General features: G+C 35.9%; 1 protein-coding gene across 3 annotated transcripts in view; it reads right to left on the bottom strand.

The window, feature by feature from the left end:
- The window catches only part of ZNF654 (zinc finger protein 654), a 93,599-nt gene that overhangs the window by 58,432 nt on the left and 14,069 nt on the right, over nt 1–21,098 (bottom strand). For 2 of the 3 annotated variants that reach the window (XM_060640222.3, XM_060640221.3), the window contains exon 2: nt 6,035–6,180. In XM_060640222.3, coding sequence (XP_060496205.1) covers nt 6,035–6,180 — 146 coding nt within the window. Of the gene's footprint in view, nt 1–6,034; nt 6,181–21,098 lie in introns of those variants that run through there. The other variant, XM_060640223.2, reaches the window with a different exon arrangement.

Genomic DNA, 21,098 nt, shown 5'->3' with positions numbered 1-21,098 from the left:
GGAAAAAATAGCAAGTCACCTCGGCTTCTCAGGCCTCAATTTTCTTATCTATAAAAGAGATTTTATCTGAGGTCCTTTTTAGTGCAAACATATACATATACATGCAGCAAAACCATTTCTTTAGAAAATGCAGCTTACAAAAAGAATCAACCTAGGTAAAATCATAGTCAGTCAATTTAAGACAATTCTCTATAGGACTATATTCATTTCCACAAAATTAAAAAAAAAAAAAAAACAACAACAACAACAACAAAAAACCTCAGGTATGAATAAAAACAGAATCCACTTTCCTTCCTGTAAAGAACACCTTCACAAAACTAGTTTTTAGAGTCTCCCAGTCTATAGAAGGCACATCTTCACAAAGTGGAACAGATTTTTATGAGGGTGGACATATAGACCAGAGAGCACGGACACGGAATATAGTAATTTATATGTTTAACATTTATTTCATATATATGTATGTGTGTGTGCCTCACACACACATAAAATAAAATCTTGTAGATATTACTTGTTAATTCTTTAGCTTGTCTATAATTTTTTAGTGTGTCTAGTGAATACAAAATTTTAAATACATGATATATATCATAAATAAGAATTCAACAAACAGATATGAATTATAATGAAATCCATTAAACATCCTGATATCCTGTCCAGTCACCTTGAACATTCTATTTGCCATCCCTGGGAGGCTCTTCTGCTCCATTGTCTAATTTATTACTATCATTTGTTCAGAGCTCAGCTCAAGTATTAGTTCACCCAGCAAACTTTCCCTGGCTTCTCAGACCAAGTCAAGTCCCCTGTTATAATCTCTCATTGTACCCTGTAATTCTTTCATAATTATTGTATAATAATATTATGACTGCTTGTTTAAGATTTTTTTAGTTCCAGGGGTGCCTGGGTGGCTCAGTCGGTTAAGCATCCGACTTCGTCTCAGGTCATGATCTCACGGTTTGTGAGTTCGAGTCCCACATTGGGCTCTGTGCTGACAGCTTGGAGCCTGGAGCCTGCTTCAGATTCTCTGTCTCCCTCTCTCTGGCCTTCCCCTGCTCGCACTCTGTCTCCATATCAAAAATAAATAAACGTTAAAAAAACTTAAAAAGTATATATTTTTTTCTTTTTTTTTTTCAGTTCTGTAAGGTCTTTGAGATCAAGGACTTATCTTATTTTCTATTTTAGCCTAGAACCAAGCACAGAGATTTACAGAAAGAATAAATGAATAATTATGGAATAATTATTAGAAGAATTTTCTGGTTTACATATTTCTTTAAATAAAATAGAGGGGCACCTGGGTGGCTCAGTTGGTTAAGCATCCAACTTCGGCTCAGGCCATGATCTCTCAGCGTGCGAGCTGGAGCCCCACGTCAGACTCTGTGCTGACAGCTCAGAGCCTGGAACCTGATTCAGATTCTGTCTCCCTCTCTCTCTGCCCCTCCCCACTCATGCTCTGTCTCTCTCTCTCAAAAATAAATAAAACATTAAAAAAAAAAAAAGAACACTGTTACAGACTTGCTATTCTTTTAATAGTCACCATGTTGTTATTTCCTCATTTTTCTTCTGTTATTAAAAATACAATTAACTTTTCTGTTAAATTCAAATAATGCAGAAAGTTTTCCTTATAAGGAACATTACTCTTTGACAATTTGTTAAGATAGTTTGCTTTCTTTTATCTAGCACTGTCCATCTAAGATTTGCTTCTGCTTATTAATATTTTTTTTCATTAGCAGTAATAAAAAAGCTAGAAAGCAATGAAACAGAAGCTAACAAATGAGTTAAATTTTAAAAAATAATAATGTACTTCTGAAAACCTTAAAAGCATTTCCCATTACAACACTAATGTTAACACACATTATATAGGTAAAGGAGGGGAAAAATCCAAATAGGCACTGAAACAAGAAAAACACCTCTTACAAATAATGTATTTCTTTTAATACTTATTTTATTTTCCTCAGAAATCATTACAGAATAACTAAAACCGTTTTGGTAGTTTTTAAAACGACACTCTTTGTAGCAGACATCTGTTATGTTTGTTTACCTAGCCAGCTCTCCTTCACACTGCCTCGATTCACTTCTTGCTCATCCCTCCAACATTTCTATGGTTCTGATCAGGTTGTCAATGTAGCATTCTCACTCCTCACTGTCCTAAACACAGCAATTAGTCCAAGCAGTGGGCACATCACCTTGGCTGAGCTCAAGCTCCCAAAAATTATTCTGAGAATTACAAACAGGGGGAGGGGGTTTCTTCTCTCTTGCTTAATCAACTATGCCTAATCCCAGAACTGTCAGCAGCCCAAGTGAATGAGAACAAAAGAGGGAAGACAGAAAGGAAAAGAATAGTTCTAGATGACATTTTACCCTCTGGATTCAGAAAATCCTGAGACTAGTTCTAGTCCTTGCTTTTCCATGGTTTTGTCATCTACTAAATCCCTCCACGACCTTCTTTTTTTTGCTTAAACTAGCTTAAGTTTGTCAACTATAATCAAAAAGTCCTAATACATCTCCCATATTCATTTGGGCATCATAAAATAAATATAAAAATAATATATTTTCTTAAGTGTTTGTTTATTTTGAGAGAGAGAGAAAGAGCAAGCACACGAGCAGGGTAGGGGCAGAGAGAGAGAGAGGGAGAGAGAGAATCCTAAGCAGGCTCTGCGCTGTCAGCACAGAGACTGACATAGGGCTCAATCTCACAAAACTGTGAGATCATGACCTGAGCGGAAATCAAGAGTCTTGACACTTTACCAATTGAGCCACCCAGGTGCCCCTATATTTTTTAATAATATAATTTTCTTGACACTGCATTGCTCTTAAAATCTATACAAGGTTATCTATATAAATCTAACTCTTTCTCCCCAAAATTTTTTCAGCTTTACTGGGGTGTAATTGACAAACAGAAATTGTATGTATTTAAGTGTGCAACTTGATGTTTTGATATACATATAGACAGTGAATTATCACTGTAATCAAGCTGGTTAACATATTCATCACCTCACATCATTCCCACCTCCAAATTTAAATATATACAAATAAACTTTTAAAGAAACACAATGTACATGCATTCTTTTAAATTTTATATATACATATATAAAGCAAAAAAAACCCCATATAGTTAATATATATAAAATTAGTACACCTACAAGATTTAAAAATGTTAAGTGTACAGAAAGAGTTAAGTCCTCTCACTAGTCCAATGCTCCAGAACAACAACTTGCAAAATTTTTAATTGCTGTTGATAATAAGATAATAACAATGATGATAATAAGATTTGTCAGTATTTCCTACTAGTTGTAAATATTATTTCTTGACTTCCTGCTGTGGAAGAAAATTTAACTCCTTACACAACCAATTCTACATTCCCATTAGTTATTATTATTATTTCCTCTATTATTGATCTTTGTAACTACTTAACATTTATTTATGGTTTCATGTAGTACTGACACTCTGTTTTGTAAAATGAGAATTAAAGGAAGGGTATTTTTTAGTGCTCTTATTCTTCACTTCAACTCACAACTTGCATCAAATATTCTTATATTGAAAGCTGAATAATTTCCTTCTGTTCTGCAACTGTAATTATTTTTGTACTTTATCTAAAAGTTCAAAGTCAGTAAGCATTACTTACAATAAGGAAACTAAATAACACTCGGTACATTATCTAAGTAGTTTGCTATGATTCTGTATTCTTTCTGTTCAGATTATTTTTAATTTTCCTGGAGTGTCTAATTCCCTTTTTATGTTCTTTGCCTTTTGCCACTACCTTAAATGGTACTAAATTCTCAAAGTTATTCTCAAATCTCCATTTTTACTGAAGGTCTTACATCTATAAGACCTACTACTCAATAGTGATCCTATACCCCTCTATCTCAAGTAAAAACCATTATTTTTTAGATCCACTGTCATTTTTCTGGAGCACATCTTCTAATAACTTCTTAATAAAGGATATGTAGACAAGTCAATCTTCTACATCCTTACAAGCCTGGAAATGTTGTCTCTAACTCTCACACTTCACTGACAGTTTGGATGAGTACAAAATTCTACATTGAAAATAATTTCTCCTCAAATCTTTCAAGACACTGATTCATTATATTCTACCACCCACTGTTAGTTAATGAAGACCAATACCAAGTTGATGTTTGTTCCTTTGCATGTGACCTAGTTTTTCCTCTACAAGGTGTTCAAATCTGTTTTTTCATTCTTGGTATTCTGAAATCACAAAATGATGTAGTTGGTGGAGAATTTTTTATATTCACTGTGTGAGCACTTCTTGAGTTCTTTCAGTCTAGAAGTTCATGACTTTCAGTTCTGGGAAATTCTTTTAGTTTGTCTTTAAATTTTTCCTCCAATGTATCTTCTGTAAGTTCTTTTTCTCAAACTCCAACTAGTTAGGATAATAAACCTCCAACATAAAGGTACCATATCATTTTTTTTTTCTCTGACACATTCCTTCTCTTTGACTCTATTTTACATTCTGGATTATTTCTTCCAACATTACTTTCCAAATTTCCTACAGAACTTTACATTTTAGCCATCATCATATTTTCTTAATTTCCAAAAACTCATTTTTGGTTTCTCATTATTCCATTCTCACAGCATGATGTGTTGATGTTTTAACGTTACACATATCATCTCAACTCTCTCTGAAAATACACATTACAGATTTTATATTTCTCTTAATTTTTTGTTTTTACATTAACACTATTTCTTCCAAATTTTTTTAAAGTTTTTCATTGTATTTTTTTCATGTTAAAGGCATTCCTCAACTGTCTGATGACTCCTGAATACCCATCAATTTTTAAGAATAAGGCCATATGCAGATTAATTGGGAGCTCTATAAGCATGTCTAGACTTTGATGACTGATGAGTTTTTCTTTAGGGTAATTAAGTGACTAGCTAGCTGTCTCAAAGAGGAAACTTTAGCTGCCAGAATGCAAAGATCATTGGTCCAAAGTCATTTAATTTCTTTAGAGAAAAGAAAAAAAATAGCAACTCTTTCCCCACCCCAACTTGGCCCTAAGGCCTGGTGATTGGCCTAAATGGAAAAACTTCAATTAACTCCTTTATCTACACTCTCCCCAAGTATCCCATTCCCTACTCTCTATTTCATGCCTGGCATATTCAAATTCTACACCTCTCTAGGATTCAGGGAGGAGGCAGGCAGGACAAACTAGACCTCCTATCTTATAAAGCAGAGTATAATTCTGTGTCAACTGCTACCCACAGTTTTTAAAAATGTTTTACAAATAATCAAGTATACATAGATTAAAATATATAAAACAACAAGAATTCCACTAAATGATACTTATCCTACAAGACATCTGATATTTTCTACTTTATTTATAATGTTGATAAATGATTTCATAACACATTGTGATGTGTGATTTGAGGCGCACGTACACATGCGCAAAACAAAAAGCAAGTTACGTTGTGACTTGCTCTGTCATGTTTCAATGACCATTCACTCTTCTGTTTTCTCTCCCCAAGAAAATTTTTGAAATCTTTCATTCACTGATGGCTCTTCTCTACTTTCTTTTCACTGTATTTCTCTCTTTTACATCTTTACTATAATTTTAGTAGGATCTAGAAGGGCAAAAAGAATAAATGTAAGTGCTCAGTTTGTGATCTTTAACTTGAATTCCTCTACAAGTATTTTTAAAAACCAGAAGCTTCCTAACCTCCTTCTGACCTGATTTAAGGTCCCTCTGCTAAGTATGATGGCCTCAATTGCTGTATTCTGGGACTTACCATTAGAGCTAGGGAATTAAAAAGGAAAGAGATGGTAGCGACCATAAGAATGTATGAAACAATTCCAACTAGCTCTAAAACTAAAAGTAAAATTGTGGTTAAATGTTCAATATTAAACCTAAGTACTTAAATGAAGAAATAGAATTTTTTGTTGTTGTTGTTATAGTCCAAGATTTTAGAAATTTCTTTTTGAGGGAAGACTTTAGGAAAGGCTCCTTCCACAGAGAAAATAATCAAAACCCAATTCCCAAATATGTCAAGAAAAATAATACTTCCATAAGATGCAAAGAGTACTTACAAAGCAAGGCTACTCAAAACATACTGTACGTGCTCACATTCATCTGGGAATGATGCACTGGCTGATGTGAAACAGCAAAGTGCAGTCTGAAGAACCTGAAGCTGTGGCAAAGGGACCTGCCATCTTCCAGCATAATCTTCAACCACCTGACAGGGAAGCAATCCAAAAAGTACATTATTATAGAAAATGCTCGCAACATCTCGAGTTTAAAAATTTTGATACTACTAGATAAATTAAAAGTTTAGTTCAGCATTAATACAAGTGACTTAAGGACAAAACATTATTTTCATAATGTATATCTGAAAATGAAATAACTATTATCTTTGAAAATGTGGAAAAGAAATATAGAATATGAATAATTACAGTCTAACTGCCACATCTTTAACAAATTGTAACAAACATAACAAAGACCTTCACCTCCCATATCCAGCCTTTATCAAAACATCAATTATCAAATATTAAAGTAGCTAGACAATACAATACGGTAATAAAAAATTAGAAATGAGCATAATTATTATCATTACGATTTATTAAAGACTAAACTCTAGGGGTGTCTGGGTGGCTCTGTCAGTTGAGTCTAACTCTTGATTCTGGCTCAGGTCAAAATCTCAAGAGTCATGGGATCAAGCCATGAGTCGGGCTCCATGTGGAGTATTGAGCCTGCTTAAGATTCTCTCTCTCTCTCCCTCTGCCCCTCTGCCCTGCTCATGCTCTCTCTCTAAAATAAAAAATTAATCAATTAATTAAAATTAAATAAAAAAAATAATAAAGACTAAACTCTAAACATTCTGGCACTAATGAGTATTAAAGACATAGTGGCATGACACTCTGATTCTGAAAGTTTAAGGTGTACGTCCAAGAGCTTTATGAATTTAGACAGGTCATTTCCTTCTCTATGCATTAGTTTCCTCACCATAAAATAGAGATAATAATGCTTATCTTGCAGATTAGAATAATTTATGAGAAAGCATTTTAGAACTATCAATTGCTATGAAATGTTAATTATGATTTCTCATATGCAAGACTGCTATATTAAAACAATATATTATATTTTAAAAATTCATCATATAAACCAGGTTGGCAAACTATGGCCTACAGGCCAAATATGACCTGCCACCTATTTTTGTATGACCCACAGCTAAGAATGAGATGTTACATTTTCAAATGGTTGAAAAAATATTTTGTGATTTCTGAAAATCAAATGAAATTCAAATTTTAATGTCCACAGAGCTTTACTGGAACATAACCAGATTCATCCATTTACATACTATCTATGGCTGCTTTCCTGCTATAACAACCAGTTACGTAGTTATGACAGAAATCATATGGTTCACAAAGCCTAAAATATTTAATTTCTGCCCCACTACAGAGAAAGTTTGCCAACTCCTGGTTTAAAAGCTGGAAAAAATAGAACAGAGTACAAAAGCCAAGAGAACACTCAGAGCTCAAAGACTTTTCACACTCATCACTTCCTGTTGGGAGATAATTTTCCATGGGTCTTTTGTATTTCCACAGTTTTTTTGTTTTTTTTGTTTTAAAAAAAAACTGGGGTGCCTGGGTGGCTCAGTCGGTTAAACGTTGAACTTCAGCTCAGGTCATGATCTCATAGTCCATGAGTTTGAGCCCTGCATCAGGCTCTGTGCTGACAGCTCAGAGCCTGGAGCCTGCTTCCAATTCTGTGTCTCCCTCTCTCTGCCCCTTCCCCGCTCACACTCTGTCTCTGTCTCTCTCTCAAAAATAAATAAACATTAAAAAGACTTTTTTAAAAAATTTAAAAAGGCTCAACTGCCTTCATCTTTTCAAAGATATTCATAGGCAATAGCCTTGAAAAACAGAGATGATGTCTCCCTCCAGAGCCTGTTTACTATTTAGCATAATCATGATGTTCTCTCCCTCTGGAGCAAGGGCCAGGCAGATACACTTGTAGACCACTATAAAAGATTAGGGTTCCCTAAGCTTGGGTTTCCTCAACTATGATGAAAACCCACTGTGAGTGCAGGATCCACCTTTGTCACTTACCTTTATGAGACTTGAGGGGCAAGGGGAACCAACCTGAGCATGAAGCTCATGCAGCTTGCTGTACCATGAATAATCAAGTCCATTATCTCTGACCCAGGCTTTTCATGTTTTCTGCCAGCATCTGTGAAACTGCGACACACTAAACCTAGATAAAATTTTAGACCCTTCGTGGTTGACTGACAATTCCAAATTGCAATACCAGAAAGTTAGCTGGGAAGTAAAAACTATTACTAACTATGATGACCCCAAATAGGACACTTTTCTAAACCACTACAGGCCAAAAAAAAAAAAAAAAAAAAAAGGTGGATAGACTGTCATTCCCTGCCTCCAAAATTTCTCTTCACTAGCATATTTGACCAGCTTTATAAACTCTTTTTGGCCACCATAACACCATTCTTTTTTTTTTTTAATGTTTATTTTCGAGTGATAGAGTGTAAGCAGGGGAGGGGCAGAGAGAGAGGGAAACAGAATCCGAAGCAGGCTTCAGGCTCTGAGCTGTCTGCACAGAGCCTGATGTGGGGTTCGAATTCACAAGCCATGAGATCATGACCTGAGCTGAAGTCGGAAACTCAACCGACTGAGCCACCCAGTTGCCTCTGACCAGCATAACACCATTCTGATACCACGTAAAATATAGGCACCTGACAGTCTCATGTTTTCCTGTCCTCCATCCCAAACAGTTTGCCCTAATCCATATCTACTTATAACCATATGAGGTAAGTTTATCTCCTTAGAAGATTTCTATTTTGTCAGCTTCTATTCTTATTATACCTTCCCTTGTTTACCAATATTCAGCTACTGATATCTAATATACTGCCTGATCTAGCTGAGCCCAAACCTAACACAATAAAAAAGCCCAAACGTAACACATCAAACCTACTAGAAGTGTTGCCATAATATGTTTGAAGGGATATAAACAAAATAACTGAAATCTACATATCTTCTTACACTGTTTAATATCATGCCAGATGCTACTAATACAGTATAACATTAACATAACACTTTAAGACACACTATCACACTATTTCTCTTTTAAATATTTCCTTAAAATATGTGAAACCATACATTACATAGCCCTTTTATTTGAAATTTTTCTCCTGTGCTATCATAAGCACTCAACTAATGAGACCAGATACCATGACATCATAATCTGAATGTTTTCTACCAGGTTGAAATGTAGCAAGCAACACATCTTCCATTTTTCTTTTTCTTTTGCATTCTAATAAGCAACACTCTTAACATAACGGCCACAATTATGTTGCAGTTGCTGCAAACAAAGTAAAATTTACCTGAATTACTAACATCAACATCTGCTATAGTTCTAAATTCTTCAAGAAAATGGTCTAAGGATCGAGATCAATAGTCCATTAGGGATTGGTAAACCCTCCCCCTTTTTTTTCTTTCATTTTGAAGGGCATAACAAACTTACTGCAATGCAATTTACTATAATTTATAGAAACTATATGAACATTGCTGAAAGAAGTTACAGCGAAGGCCAAAAGCATGCCGTGATATAAGGGGAGTTGAAGAGAAGGGCAGAACTACTGCCAAAGAAAGATGCTGGAATAGTGCAATGATCCCACAGCACTTTGTCAGCATTCCCATTTACAGGAGCATATACCCTGATCTAAAAGGGATATAGTATATATTATCATTAATTAATAATATTATAATAATTAACCAAGGCAAATTATTGTGAGAATGAGCACAGAGAGCACAGATTCTTTCTCTAGCAAAACTGTCAAAACACAGATTTATTGTAAACCTATTAAGTTAAATTACATTAATTATTTAAGAACATTAAGATACAGCATCCAAATTGCTACAGACTGACATATGTCCCCCTAAAATTCATATGCAATATATGCATTGAATAAATTTGCTAATTTTATAAATACCTAAACATTATAATAGACATTAAGTTAGTCTTTTCTCCACCCCTTTCAATATAATTATGTTGTTCATGTTATAATAATAACTACTACATATGTATAAATATCTTCTAGCTCTCTCTGCCCACTGAGAGAGCATAGGAGAAGTAACACCCCAGGAGCAATATATATATACTTAAGGCACAAATCTTGGTTTCTAAACACTATTCTCCAATAAAAGAAACTTGGACTTCTCGAGGCCTCCTCCAGTAGGCCTGGAGCAGAGAAAACACAAGATGAGACTAGAACATTTTGTGGTGCCAGAAAGTAAGGGAAGGCTGCAAAAATGATGGGGTATAAGAACACAGGAGCCAACCTGAAGGAGCTCTTAACCGCTAAAGCTGGAACAACTTAAGCAACAAAATAAATGATAGTACTGACTTTAGTCCAGGGAACAAGATAAATATCCAGGAGTCCACAGTGATACAAATAACCAAATAAATAAATGTTAGAGATGAGACAGCTCTTCCTCGCCATAAAATCCCAATTACTAAACACAGAAGAAAAGAGAGACATAGAGAATCAGCATTAGGCAAATACACAGTAATGGATGCTACAGACAAGATCCATGGATCAATGCTAATATTCGTGAGTAAAAGTTTAAGGAGATGCAGGATTTGCAGTCTCAAATTATCTCCCCCAAGATATTTACAAACTAAAAATAGAAAGACTGTAACTTAAGGGTACAGAAACCTCACACACACTTAACCAAATCATCAAAGTAAATATCATCAGTAACTAATACAACATATCATTATCATAAATCTCTTGATATGGCACATCAAGAAAGACACAATGGCATTTTTGTAGTACTTTTGCCAAAAATGCCTAACCTCGTTCCAGTCATGAAAAATCATCAGACAAACCCAAATTGAGGGATGCTTTACATAAAACTAATCAGTACCCTTCAAAAGTGTTAAGGTCATGAAAGACAAGGGAAAGCTGAAGAACTAGTTATTATTCACTGGAAGAGATTAAGGTAAATAACAACTAAATACAACGTGAGATCCAGAAATAACATTCTGGAACAGAAAAATCATTAGTGGAAAAACTGGTAAATTTCTAAAAAGGTCTGTAATTTAGTGATTATTACACTAGTGTTGCTTTCCTGTTCTTGATAATTGTACCATGTTTTCAATAAGTACAAAAGTAGTTCAATTTTTAAAACTTGAAAAAGGTTTTTTTGTTCTCACCTCTTCCTTCAAATTTTGGTGTTTTCATTTATTTTCTGGGGGCTATTTTATAACATAAGCACAATTCTACATTTACTTTCCCTACTTTGTTACCTAGCTACACATCAAGATTTACCCTTGCCTATGGGTATTTTTTTAGGGTCAGATGGAAAAATAAATCAAGTAGATTAGCAGCAGTGTGGAAAGAGTATAGGTTTTAGAATTAGACAGACCTGGCTTTGTCACTTAGTAGTTATATAAACTTAGCAAAGTTATTATACTTCTCTAAGTTTCCTATAAAATGAATTTAATATCACCTAAATCACAGAGTGATTGGAGAAGAGAATATATTAAAATCTAGGATAATTCCTGGCACATACCAGTCCACTTTAAGAAAATGGCAATGGTATACTTTTTGACTGTTTCATTGCATCAGCATGAGCTGGTTAATTATTTGTTTCCCAGTATAATTAATTAAAACAAACTTTATGCACTTTTAGCAAGCAGATAGGCCACTTCCAAATATCTATTCAAAAGCTACTGCTGAGTTTCAACTATTTAGTTCAATACCCCTTGACAAATGAAGCATATCCTAGATACAGCAATACAAATAAAATGCTTCATCATGCCTGAACAGATACCTGAGGATTCTTCTTCTTCTTCTTCTTCTTCTTCTTCTTCTTCTTTTTTTTTTTTTAACAGTTTTCCAGTGAGAATAAAGAAGATAAAGAAAAGCTCTGTTCAAAACAAGAGTCACTGTCATTTGACTTTTTCTGTCAGGATAATCATGTCAAGAAAATCTAAAATTAAAGTCATATTTTAAAAACCCACCAAAATGGTTTAGAAATAGATCCTAATAAGCTAAAAGTTGTTTGGAATCTACAAAGGACATAATCTTCAGTAATAGACAACCTAAGACCCAGTTCTTTCGGGGGCTCAATTAAGCATATCGTTTGTTCAGCTCACTACTCCTTAAACAGATATTTCTGCAACATTAAAGTCTATAATAGGTTCTGTGAATGTAATAAGACTCAACCTTTTACAAAATGGAAAATGGAGTAAACATCTCTAAATCTTAATATTCCATACAATCTTACTATTAAAAGGAATCTTCATGATTATCTAGTCAAAGCTACAAACCAAAGCAGGAATATCCATTACAATATCACTCCCAGAAGGCTCTCTTCTCCTTGAGTTTTCTTCATCCATATGATGTGAGACAAGCCAGGGCCCTCCATGTGGTTGCCAAAGTATCTACTTAAAGACCCGCCTTTCTTCTTAAGTTAACCCAAAGAAGATAAGAAGTAGGCTCATTTTAAATGTTTTAGACAAATTTTGATCCCTGTCAATTTTTCATTTGATCGCAAACTCACTATGGAGAATGATATATTACATGGTTCCCTGATTAATATTAAAATTGGCACATAAAACAAGGGACCCCCAAAATACAAGCAAAAGGAAACGTATTTGAACGTCAAATCAGAATGTAGGGTGAACAAACCTCTGTGTGTGCCAGCAGGAAGTGGTATACATAGATGTGTGTGCCCATGATAATGACTTAACTAGCTTGGGCTAAGCAGAATTCTGCATCTGATTTCAATTTAGCATGGCCTCGCAAGAAATAGTATTGCAGGTATGGCTGAGGCACTGATTTTATTAAATTTTTTAATGTTTATTTATTTATTTTGAGAGAGTGTGCACACGTGAGCAGGAGAAAGACAGTGAGGAGACAGAGAATCCCAAATAGGCTCTATGCTCTTGAGGAGCCCAACACAGGGCTCGATCCCATGGCCCTGGGATCATGACCTGAGCCAAAACCAAGAGTCATATGCTCAAACGACTGAGCTATCCCTTTGTTATTGATTTTTTTTTAAATTTCCTTTAGTCATATAGGGGTTTTAGATACTAATAAAATTTATGTTCTTTTCTTATGGAAAAATTTTTGTTTTTTCTGTCTGGTTTCTCAATCATACCTACAAGCCAGAGGATTAAACTGAAAAGTTGGCTGAATTCCACACATGTCTTAATACACTAGTGTGTGAATGCCTAGACTTTAAATTGTTAGTGCTATGGAGTATTATTCAGACATAAAGGGGGAATTTTGGAGGGATGGGTTAAATAGGGGGTAGGGATTAAGGCATGCACTTTTTATGATAGTATGGAATTGTCAATTCACCTGTATTGTACAACTGAAACTAATACAACACCGTATGTTAAAAAAATAATAAAATTTCTAAATATGATATAAACTAGAATATAAAGATAAATAAATAGTCCTAGATCAGTTGACCTAACTCTGTCCCTCTCCCTCTTAATTTTGTTCTCAAAGAGAAGTTCTTAGATTCATGCAACTTACCCAAAGTCTTTTCTTTTTTAAATGTTTCTTTTTTTTTGAGAGAGAGAGAGAGAGAGAGAGAGAGAGAGAAAGAGAGAGAGAGAGAAAGAGAGAGAGAGAGAGAGAGCACGCAGGGGCAGAGGAGGGGCAAAGAGAGGGAGACACAGAACTCGAAGAGCTCGCATGAACTCTCTCGCTCCCTCTCCCTCTCTCTCTCAAAATAAATAAATAAACACTTAGAAAAAAAGATACACTTACAATTAAAATAACAGTGAGAGGGTTAAAAAATAAATAAAAGGAGGTCATATTGATAAAGATGGGAGAGAGGTACTACCTTAATAATAAGGTCACTATCAGAATCAAGACTAGATATATATACAGCAAAAAGCAACAGAAAGAGAGATCAAGGAATCAACCCCATTTACAATTCCACCAAAAACCATAAAATACCTAGGAATAAACCTAACCAAAGAGGTGAAAAATCTATACACTGAAAACTATAGAAAGCTTATGAAAGAAATTGAAGACAACACACACACACACACACACACACACACACACACACAAGTGGAAAAATATTCCATGCTCCTGGATTGGAAGAACAAATATTGTTAAAGTGTCAATACTACCCAAAGCAATCTGCATATTCAATGCAATCCCTATCAAAATAACACCAGCATTCTCCACAGAGCTAGAACAATCCTAAAATTTGTATGGAACCACAAAAGACCCAGAATAGACAAAGCAATCTTGAAAAAGAAAACCAAAGCTCGAGGCATCACAATCCTGGAATTCAAGATGTATTGCAAAGCTGTAATCATCAAGACAGTATGGTACTGGCACAAAAACAGACACTCAAATCAATGGAACAGAACAGAGAACCCAGAAATGAACCCACAAACGTATGGCCAACTAATCTTTAACAAAGCAGAAAAGAATATCCAATAGAATAAAAACAGTCTCTTCAGTAAGTGGTGCCTGGAAAACTGGACAACAACATGCAGAAAAATAAACCTGGACCACTTTCTTATACCATACACAAAAATAAACTCAAAATGGATAAAAGACCTAAATGTCAGATAGGAAGCCATCAAAATCCTCGAGGAGAAAGCAGGCAAAAACCTCTTTGACTTTGGCCGCAGCAAGTTCTTCTTACTCAACATGTCTCTGGAGGCAGGGGAAACAAAAACAAAAATGAACTATTGGGACCTCATCAAGATAGAAAGCTTCTGCAGAGAAGGAAACAATCAACAAAATGCAACCAGATGGGAGAAGATATTTGCAAATGGCATATCAGATAAGGGGTTACAGCTATAAAGAACTGATCAAACTCAATACCCCAAAAAACAAATAATCCAGTGAAGAAATGGGCACAAGATGTGAATAGACACTTCTCCAAAGAAGACATCCAGATGGCCAACTGGCATATGAAAAAAAGGCTCAACATCACTTATCATCAGGGAAGTACACATTAAAAACACAATGAAATACCACCTCACACCAGTCAGAATGGCCAAAGTTAACAACTCAGGCAAGAACAGATGTTGGTGAGGATGTGGAGAAAGAGGATCTCTTGCACTGCTGGTGGGAATGCAAATTGGTGCAGCCACTCTGGAAAACAGTATGGAAGTTCCTCAAAAAATTAAAAATAGAACCACCCTGCGACGCAGCAATTGCACTACTAGATATTTATCTAAGGGATACAGGTATGCTGTTTTGAAGGGGCACATGCACACCAATGCTTATAGTAGCACTACCTTCAATAGCCAAAGTATAGAAAGAGCCCAAATGTCCATCGATGGATGAATGGATAAAGAAAATGTGGTATATATATACAATGGAGTAATACTCGGCGATCAAAAAGAATGAAATCTTTCCATTTGCAACAATGTGGATGGAACTGGAGGGTATTATGCTAAGCGAAATTAGTCAGAGAAAGACAAATATCATATGACTTCACTCATATGTAGAATTTAAGATACAAAATAGATGAACATAAGGGAAGGGAAGAAAAATAATATAAAAACAGGGAGGGGGACAAAACATAAGAGACTTTTATTAATTTTTTTTTTTTTTAACATTTATTTATTTTTGAGAGAGAGAGAGACAGAGCATGAACGGGGGAGGGGCAGAGAGAGAGGGAGACACAGAATTGGAAGTAGGCTCCAGGCTCTGGGCCATCCCAGAGCCTGACGCGGGGCTCAAACTCACGGACCGCAAGATCGTGACCTAAGCTGAAGTCGGACGCTCAACCGACTGAGCCACCCAGGCGCCCCATATAAGAGACTTTTAAATACAGAGAACAAACTGAGGGTTGTTGGAGGGGTTGTGGGTGGGGGATGGGCTACATGGGTAAGGGGGCATTAAAAAGACACTTTGTTGGGATGAGCCCTGGGTGTTATACATGACTCACTGGAATCTCTACCCCTGAAATCATTATTGCACTATATGCTAACGAACCTGGATGTAAATAAATAAATAAACAAACAAACAAACAACAACAAAAAAGAATCAAGATTAGGTAGGAAAAAATAAAAAGGAAATACATATTTACCAGAACTATGTACTCTTAAAGGTGGAATTAAGGGGGGAAAGGATATTTTAGTTGTTCCTCATTAGAAAGAAAGGGTGACTAGTTCCAAAGGTATGCAACAGAGGGATAGAAGGTAACTTTGGATGGAAATCTCACAGTGGACCAGACTGGAAATCCAACCAGGGCAAGATACTCTTTTAAAGAAATTGAAAGTCCATAATAAGAGCAAGTGGAAAACACACCTTGAAAATTATTATATAAGTAACATAAAATCTGTACAGATTTGAAGATTAAAAAAAAAAAAAAAAAAAGCTGGGAGATTACCTGAAAATACCTGAAGCATTTAATGGGCATTTCGATTTTTTTTTTTTTTTTAACATTTATTTATTTTTAAGACAGAGAGAGGCAGAGCATGAACGGGGGAGGGTCAGAGAGAGAGGGAGACACAGAATCCGAAACAGGCTCCAGGCTCTGAGCGGTCAGCACAGAGCCTGATGCGGGGCTTGAACCCACGGACCACGAGATCATGACCTGAGCTGAAGTCGGCCGCTTAACCGACTGAGCCACCCAGGCGCCCCTTAATGGGCATTTCAAATTACTAGTTATGATGAAAGGTAATATATAGTATGACATGGTGGCACAAAACAAAGTGCCCCAGGAACTTAAAGTTAGGCATGAGGAAGTAAATAAGGAAAAGCAACACTGAAGAAAAACAAAGAGGTCAGTCCTAGGTCTGAGGTTGAGCTGATACAATTTTCTTAAGTCAGGGAGATGAGAGGGGGCAAAATCTGTTTGATAATGAATGCTTTTTAATGAACTCAGAATTCCTTGACTTTTCATCTGTTACATTATGGGAGACCTTACAAGAGGTAACTGCAGAATATTAACACCTGGGCCCAAAGGCAAAGAGAAAGGAAAAGGAAGACAAGAGAGGCTAACATAAGAATAGGCTAAAATGTAAACAAAAACAAAAACAAAAAACAGCTGTTTATCTAAAATGGTGTAACATACTATTGCTGAAAGGAATGTGACAAAAGAGGATGTTTACACTGCCAGTGAAGTAGAACAAATTATACAAGGCCCAGAACAGTTAAAAAGCAGAGTAAAGAAAAGGTCTAGAGGAGCAAGTGGCAAAAAAGAGATACTGTCTTCACTGGGCTCCTATGAGCACAGCCATCAGAAACATCAAAGCAGCTTCATTTCAGGTACCTGTTTATGATTATCATCCAAATAATACAAATATGGGGCACAACAGGAATGCTTTTACGGTTTTAGCTCAAGAAGCCTAAGAATTTCAGGGAAAAAGCAACAGCCAAGGTAGCATAGGACTAAAAATGTCTTGGCACAAGGTTGGGGACAAAGAAATCCAGACACAAGGATAGAACTCTGGGGCTCTGGAGATTGCAGGGCTGGGGCTTTGTGGAGATGGTGCTTTGAACTTTGCACACAAGTAAGTGACACACTATTTACAAGACAGTATAGAAGCTGTGCCACCCAACAGAACGCACACTGATTACAGCACAGGAGTACCACGACTACACAGAAGTAATGGAAATTAAAAGCTTTTAATATGAAAAAAATCTAAAGGAGGAAACTTTAAGTACAACCTAGTGCCCAATGCTGCTATCCACAGAATTTGCAAACTTTGCAAGGCAGGAAGTAGAAATGTTTAGATTAAGTCTCTCACTGCCACCCAAAATATGGTAAACGTACAGCGGCACTATTACCACTTGATGAATTTTCCTAGTAAAACTTAGGTACAAATAGACTCTGGCAGTTGGCAGAACTAACTGGCACCCTAGTGATTTGAAACCAAAATTGACTTGATACCCTGTTTTCTGTGTACCCATCTTCCCTGTGATAGCACCAAAGCCTACTGGCAAAAGTAACGTGAGTCAACTGGACTATGTTCTAAGTTAAAAGAATAACTGTTGTAAATGTAATGGGTGTTAGATTGGATAGAGTAATAAATTTTTGCCCTACTGACCTTCTGGATTCTTTAAAAAGTTAATACACAAGAGAAATTGGGAGGTGTGAAAAAAGCTACTCACAAAGGAAGACAATCCAAGCTGTAGCTCCTGAAAACCGCCCCAGTTCTAACCATAGAGACCCACTTGCTCTAATTAAGCAATACTCTGGGAAAGGAAGATTTTGGGATCCTACCCTCTTTGGACTCTAGAATTTAATTTCTCTTTGTGAACTTGATAATCGGAGACAATTCATTTGATCAATTTGATACATTATTTTTGTTGACATTAAAACCTGAAATTTTAAACTTAAAAACATACATAGGTAAGTTAACTCTCAAATACAGAAGTCTCCTCTATTAAAAAACCTTTATTCCAAGTACTGAAGTATTGCTAAAAAGAGAAAAGAAATTATGAGTTCTGTATCATCTGTATCATTGGTTACCTAAAAATGCATTGTTTTTAAATGGGAATGTGTATCCTGAACATTAATAAAAATGTCCATTGTGACTAGTGATTAACAATTTCTGTTCCTTTTTTTTAGAATGCACTATCTCTTCAAACCCAAAACTCAAACTTCACTGTTCATTTAGATCCCTTAATTGCTCCTCTACCATTTACTGTTAGTATTACCATCATATTCCTTTCATTCCTTTCATTCATCATATTCCAGACGTTTCAACTAGAAACCCAATGCAAATTCATAAAATTCTTTGTTCCTGTCTCCACATTTAACCACATGCTAAATTCTTTATTTCCGTATTTTCTGAAACTGTTCTGTCTCTCCATTTTCATTGCCACTATCCAGTCGGGCACTTAATTACTCCTTTTCCGAAATACTCCACTAGCTTCCTTTTGTCTAGGCTTTGATTCATTACCTTTGCGAGTGTTTTAAAACAGTATTTTAAGGTTAATAATGTACTGTTTTGCCCTTAAACCTACAGATCTTCCCACAAAATTCAAATTCCTAAACCAAGATCTAGACCAATCCATTTTTCCAATATTAATATGTATCAATACTTTTCTGAATGTCATGTTCTGGTCCAGTGGTTCTCAAACTTTAGTATGCATCAGAATCATCTGGAAGGCTTGTGAAAAACACAGACTGCTGCACCCCAGCCCAAATTTCAAGATTCTGTAGGTCTGGGTGGGGCCGAGAATTTGCATTGCTAATAGTGTTCACATTCCTGTTGGTCTGAGAAATCACACTTTTAAGAACCACAGCTCTACACAGAATTAACTACCCCATTCATAAATCTACTTTTCACAAATTATCTGCTCTACTTATAATTTCTCCTACTCATACCACTTCCTTTTTCATGTCTACATTTAATACTAACAATTCTTTTTATTTATTTTTATTTTTTATTCTTTCTTTTTTTTTTTTTATTTTGGAAAGAGAGAGAGTGCACCAGCAGGGGAAAGGGGAAGAGGATGGGAGACAATCTTTTTTTTTTTTTTTTTTTTTTAATGTTTATTTTTGACAGAGAGAGAGAGAGACAGAGACAGAGAGAGAGTGCAAGCGGGGGGAAGAGCAGAGAGAGAGGGTGCTAGTCAATTTGAAGCAGGCCCCAGGCTCTGAGCTGTCAGCATAGAGCTGACACAGGGCTCGAACTGTCAGACAGTAAGATCATGACCTGAGTCAAAGTCAGGCGCTAAACCAACTGAGCCACCCAGGTGCCTAGGGAGAGACAGAGACTCTTAAGCAGACTCACGTTCGGCTCGCAGCCCAATTTGGGGCTCGATCACATGACCCTGGGATCATGACCTGAGCCAAAACCAAGAGTCAGACGCTCAACCGAGCCACCCAGGCACCCCAATACTAACAATTTTCAGTACTGAGACTCAGTTCAAATGTTACTCACTAAAACTTTCCCAAAGGATGACTATTAGAAGTCATTTCTCCACATGAACTTGTAGAGGACTTAACATACATAGTGTTTATTGCACTAACCACCATTTCCCTGTTTCAGGTTTATTTTTATTTACTCATTCATTTATTCTAAACTTACTGAATGCCTACTGTGTACCACGTATCCTAATACTCTCATTTTTAGTGGAAGGAAAATTGGTAAACAAATGTATGTTAGATAGTGTTAAATTCCCTGGAAAATAAAACACAAAGTAAAGGAAAAAGAACGCCAGAAGTGGGATGCTACTTTACACTTTATCTGGGGTGTTCAGGGAAGGCCTCCATCTCTCTTATAAAGGACACTGAACAGGGTCTTAGAGAAAACCATATTCATATCCAAATAAAAAGTGTCTCTGGCCAATGAAACAAAAGCTAAATGCAAAGGCCAAGGGCAGGAGCATACTTATTCAAGCTGAAGGAAGGGCAAAAATGCTAGTGTAGCTGAAGGTAACTAGTGGAGGCAAAGAGTCTTAGGAGACTAGTCAAAGAGCTAGACAAGGGCCTGATCATGAAGCACTATAGTCCACGGTAAGAATTTGGGGTTTGATTCTGAGATAGAAAAGCACGGAAAGTTTAGAAGAGATCTCACTCTCACATCTTGAAAAGGATCACTTTGGCTGTGTGGAGAACAAACAGAAAAAGTAGAAGCAGGGAGATAAAATAATCCAGGGAAAAGATGACTGTGGTTTGAATCAAGGTCATAACAGTACATGCAGTAGTCAGATACGTCTTTTCTCCCTTACCAGATGATTCAGTTCCTTGAAGGCAGGGGTTATGACCTTTTCCTCCCTAAATCCCCTAAAATCAGTAGGATGAAGCTTTTCACAGTCACAGCCAATTTTTTCTTTTAGGAATACTTTCTACAACACTTTCATGGCACTTTACATATCTAGATCTATGCCTAAAATAAAGAGAATTCAATTAACTGATATAAAGAAAAAGTTACATACTATTGGACAGACACGTTACGCATTTTATAAGCACCTATTAAGTTATAAGTACTCAGCAGTTGAAGGTAACTTCAGAATATAAGAGAGAACAAAGTATATCAAGACTTTAAGAACAAAATAACTTTAGTTAATACAGAAAATTAAGAAACTAAAACCAAGAATTTATTTTTTTTCATAAAATCAAGAAGAATTAAGAAGGGGCTGCATAGTAAGAGTTAAGTGCCTAGAAGGGAAGCAAAAATTGC

This window comes from Panthera onca, chromosome C2 (assembly GCF_046562875.1).
Source record: "Panthera onca isolate mPanOnc1 chromosome C2, mPanOnc1 haplotype 2, whole genome shotgun sequence".
Lineage (NCBI taxonomy): Eukaryota > Metazoa > Chordata > Mammalia > Carnivora > Felidae > Panthera > Panthera onca.
The sequence above is the reverse complement of the archived record's forward strand: the minus strand, read 5'-3'. Positions and strand labels throughout refer to the sequence as shown.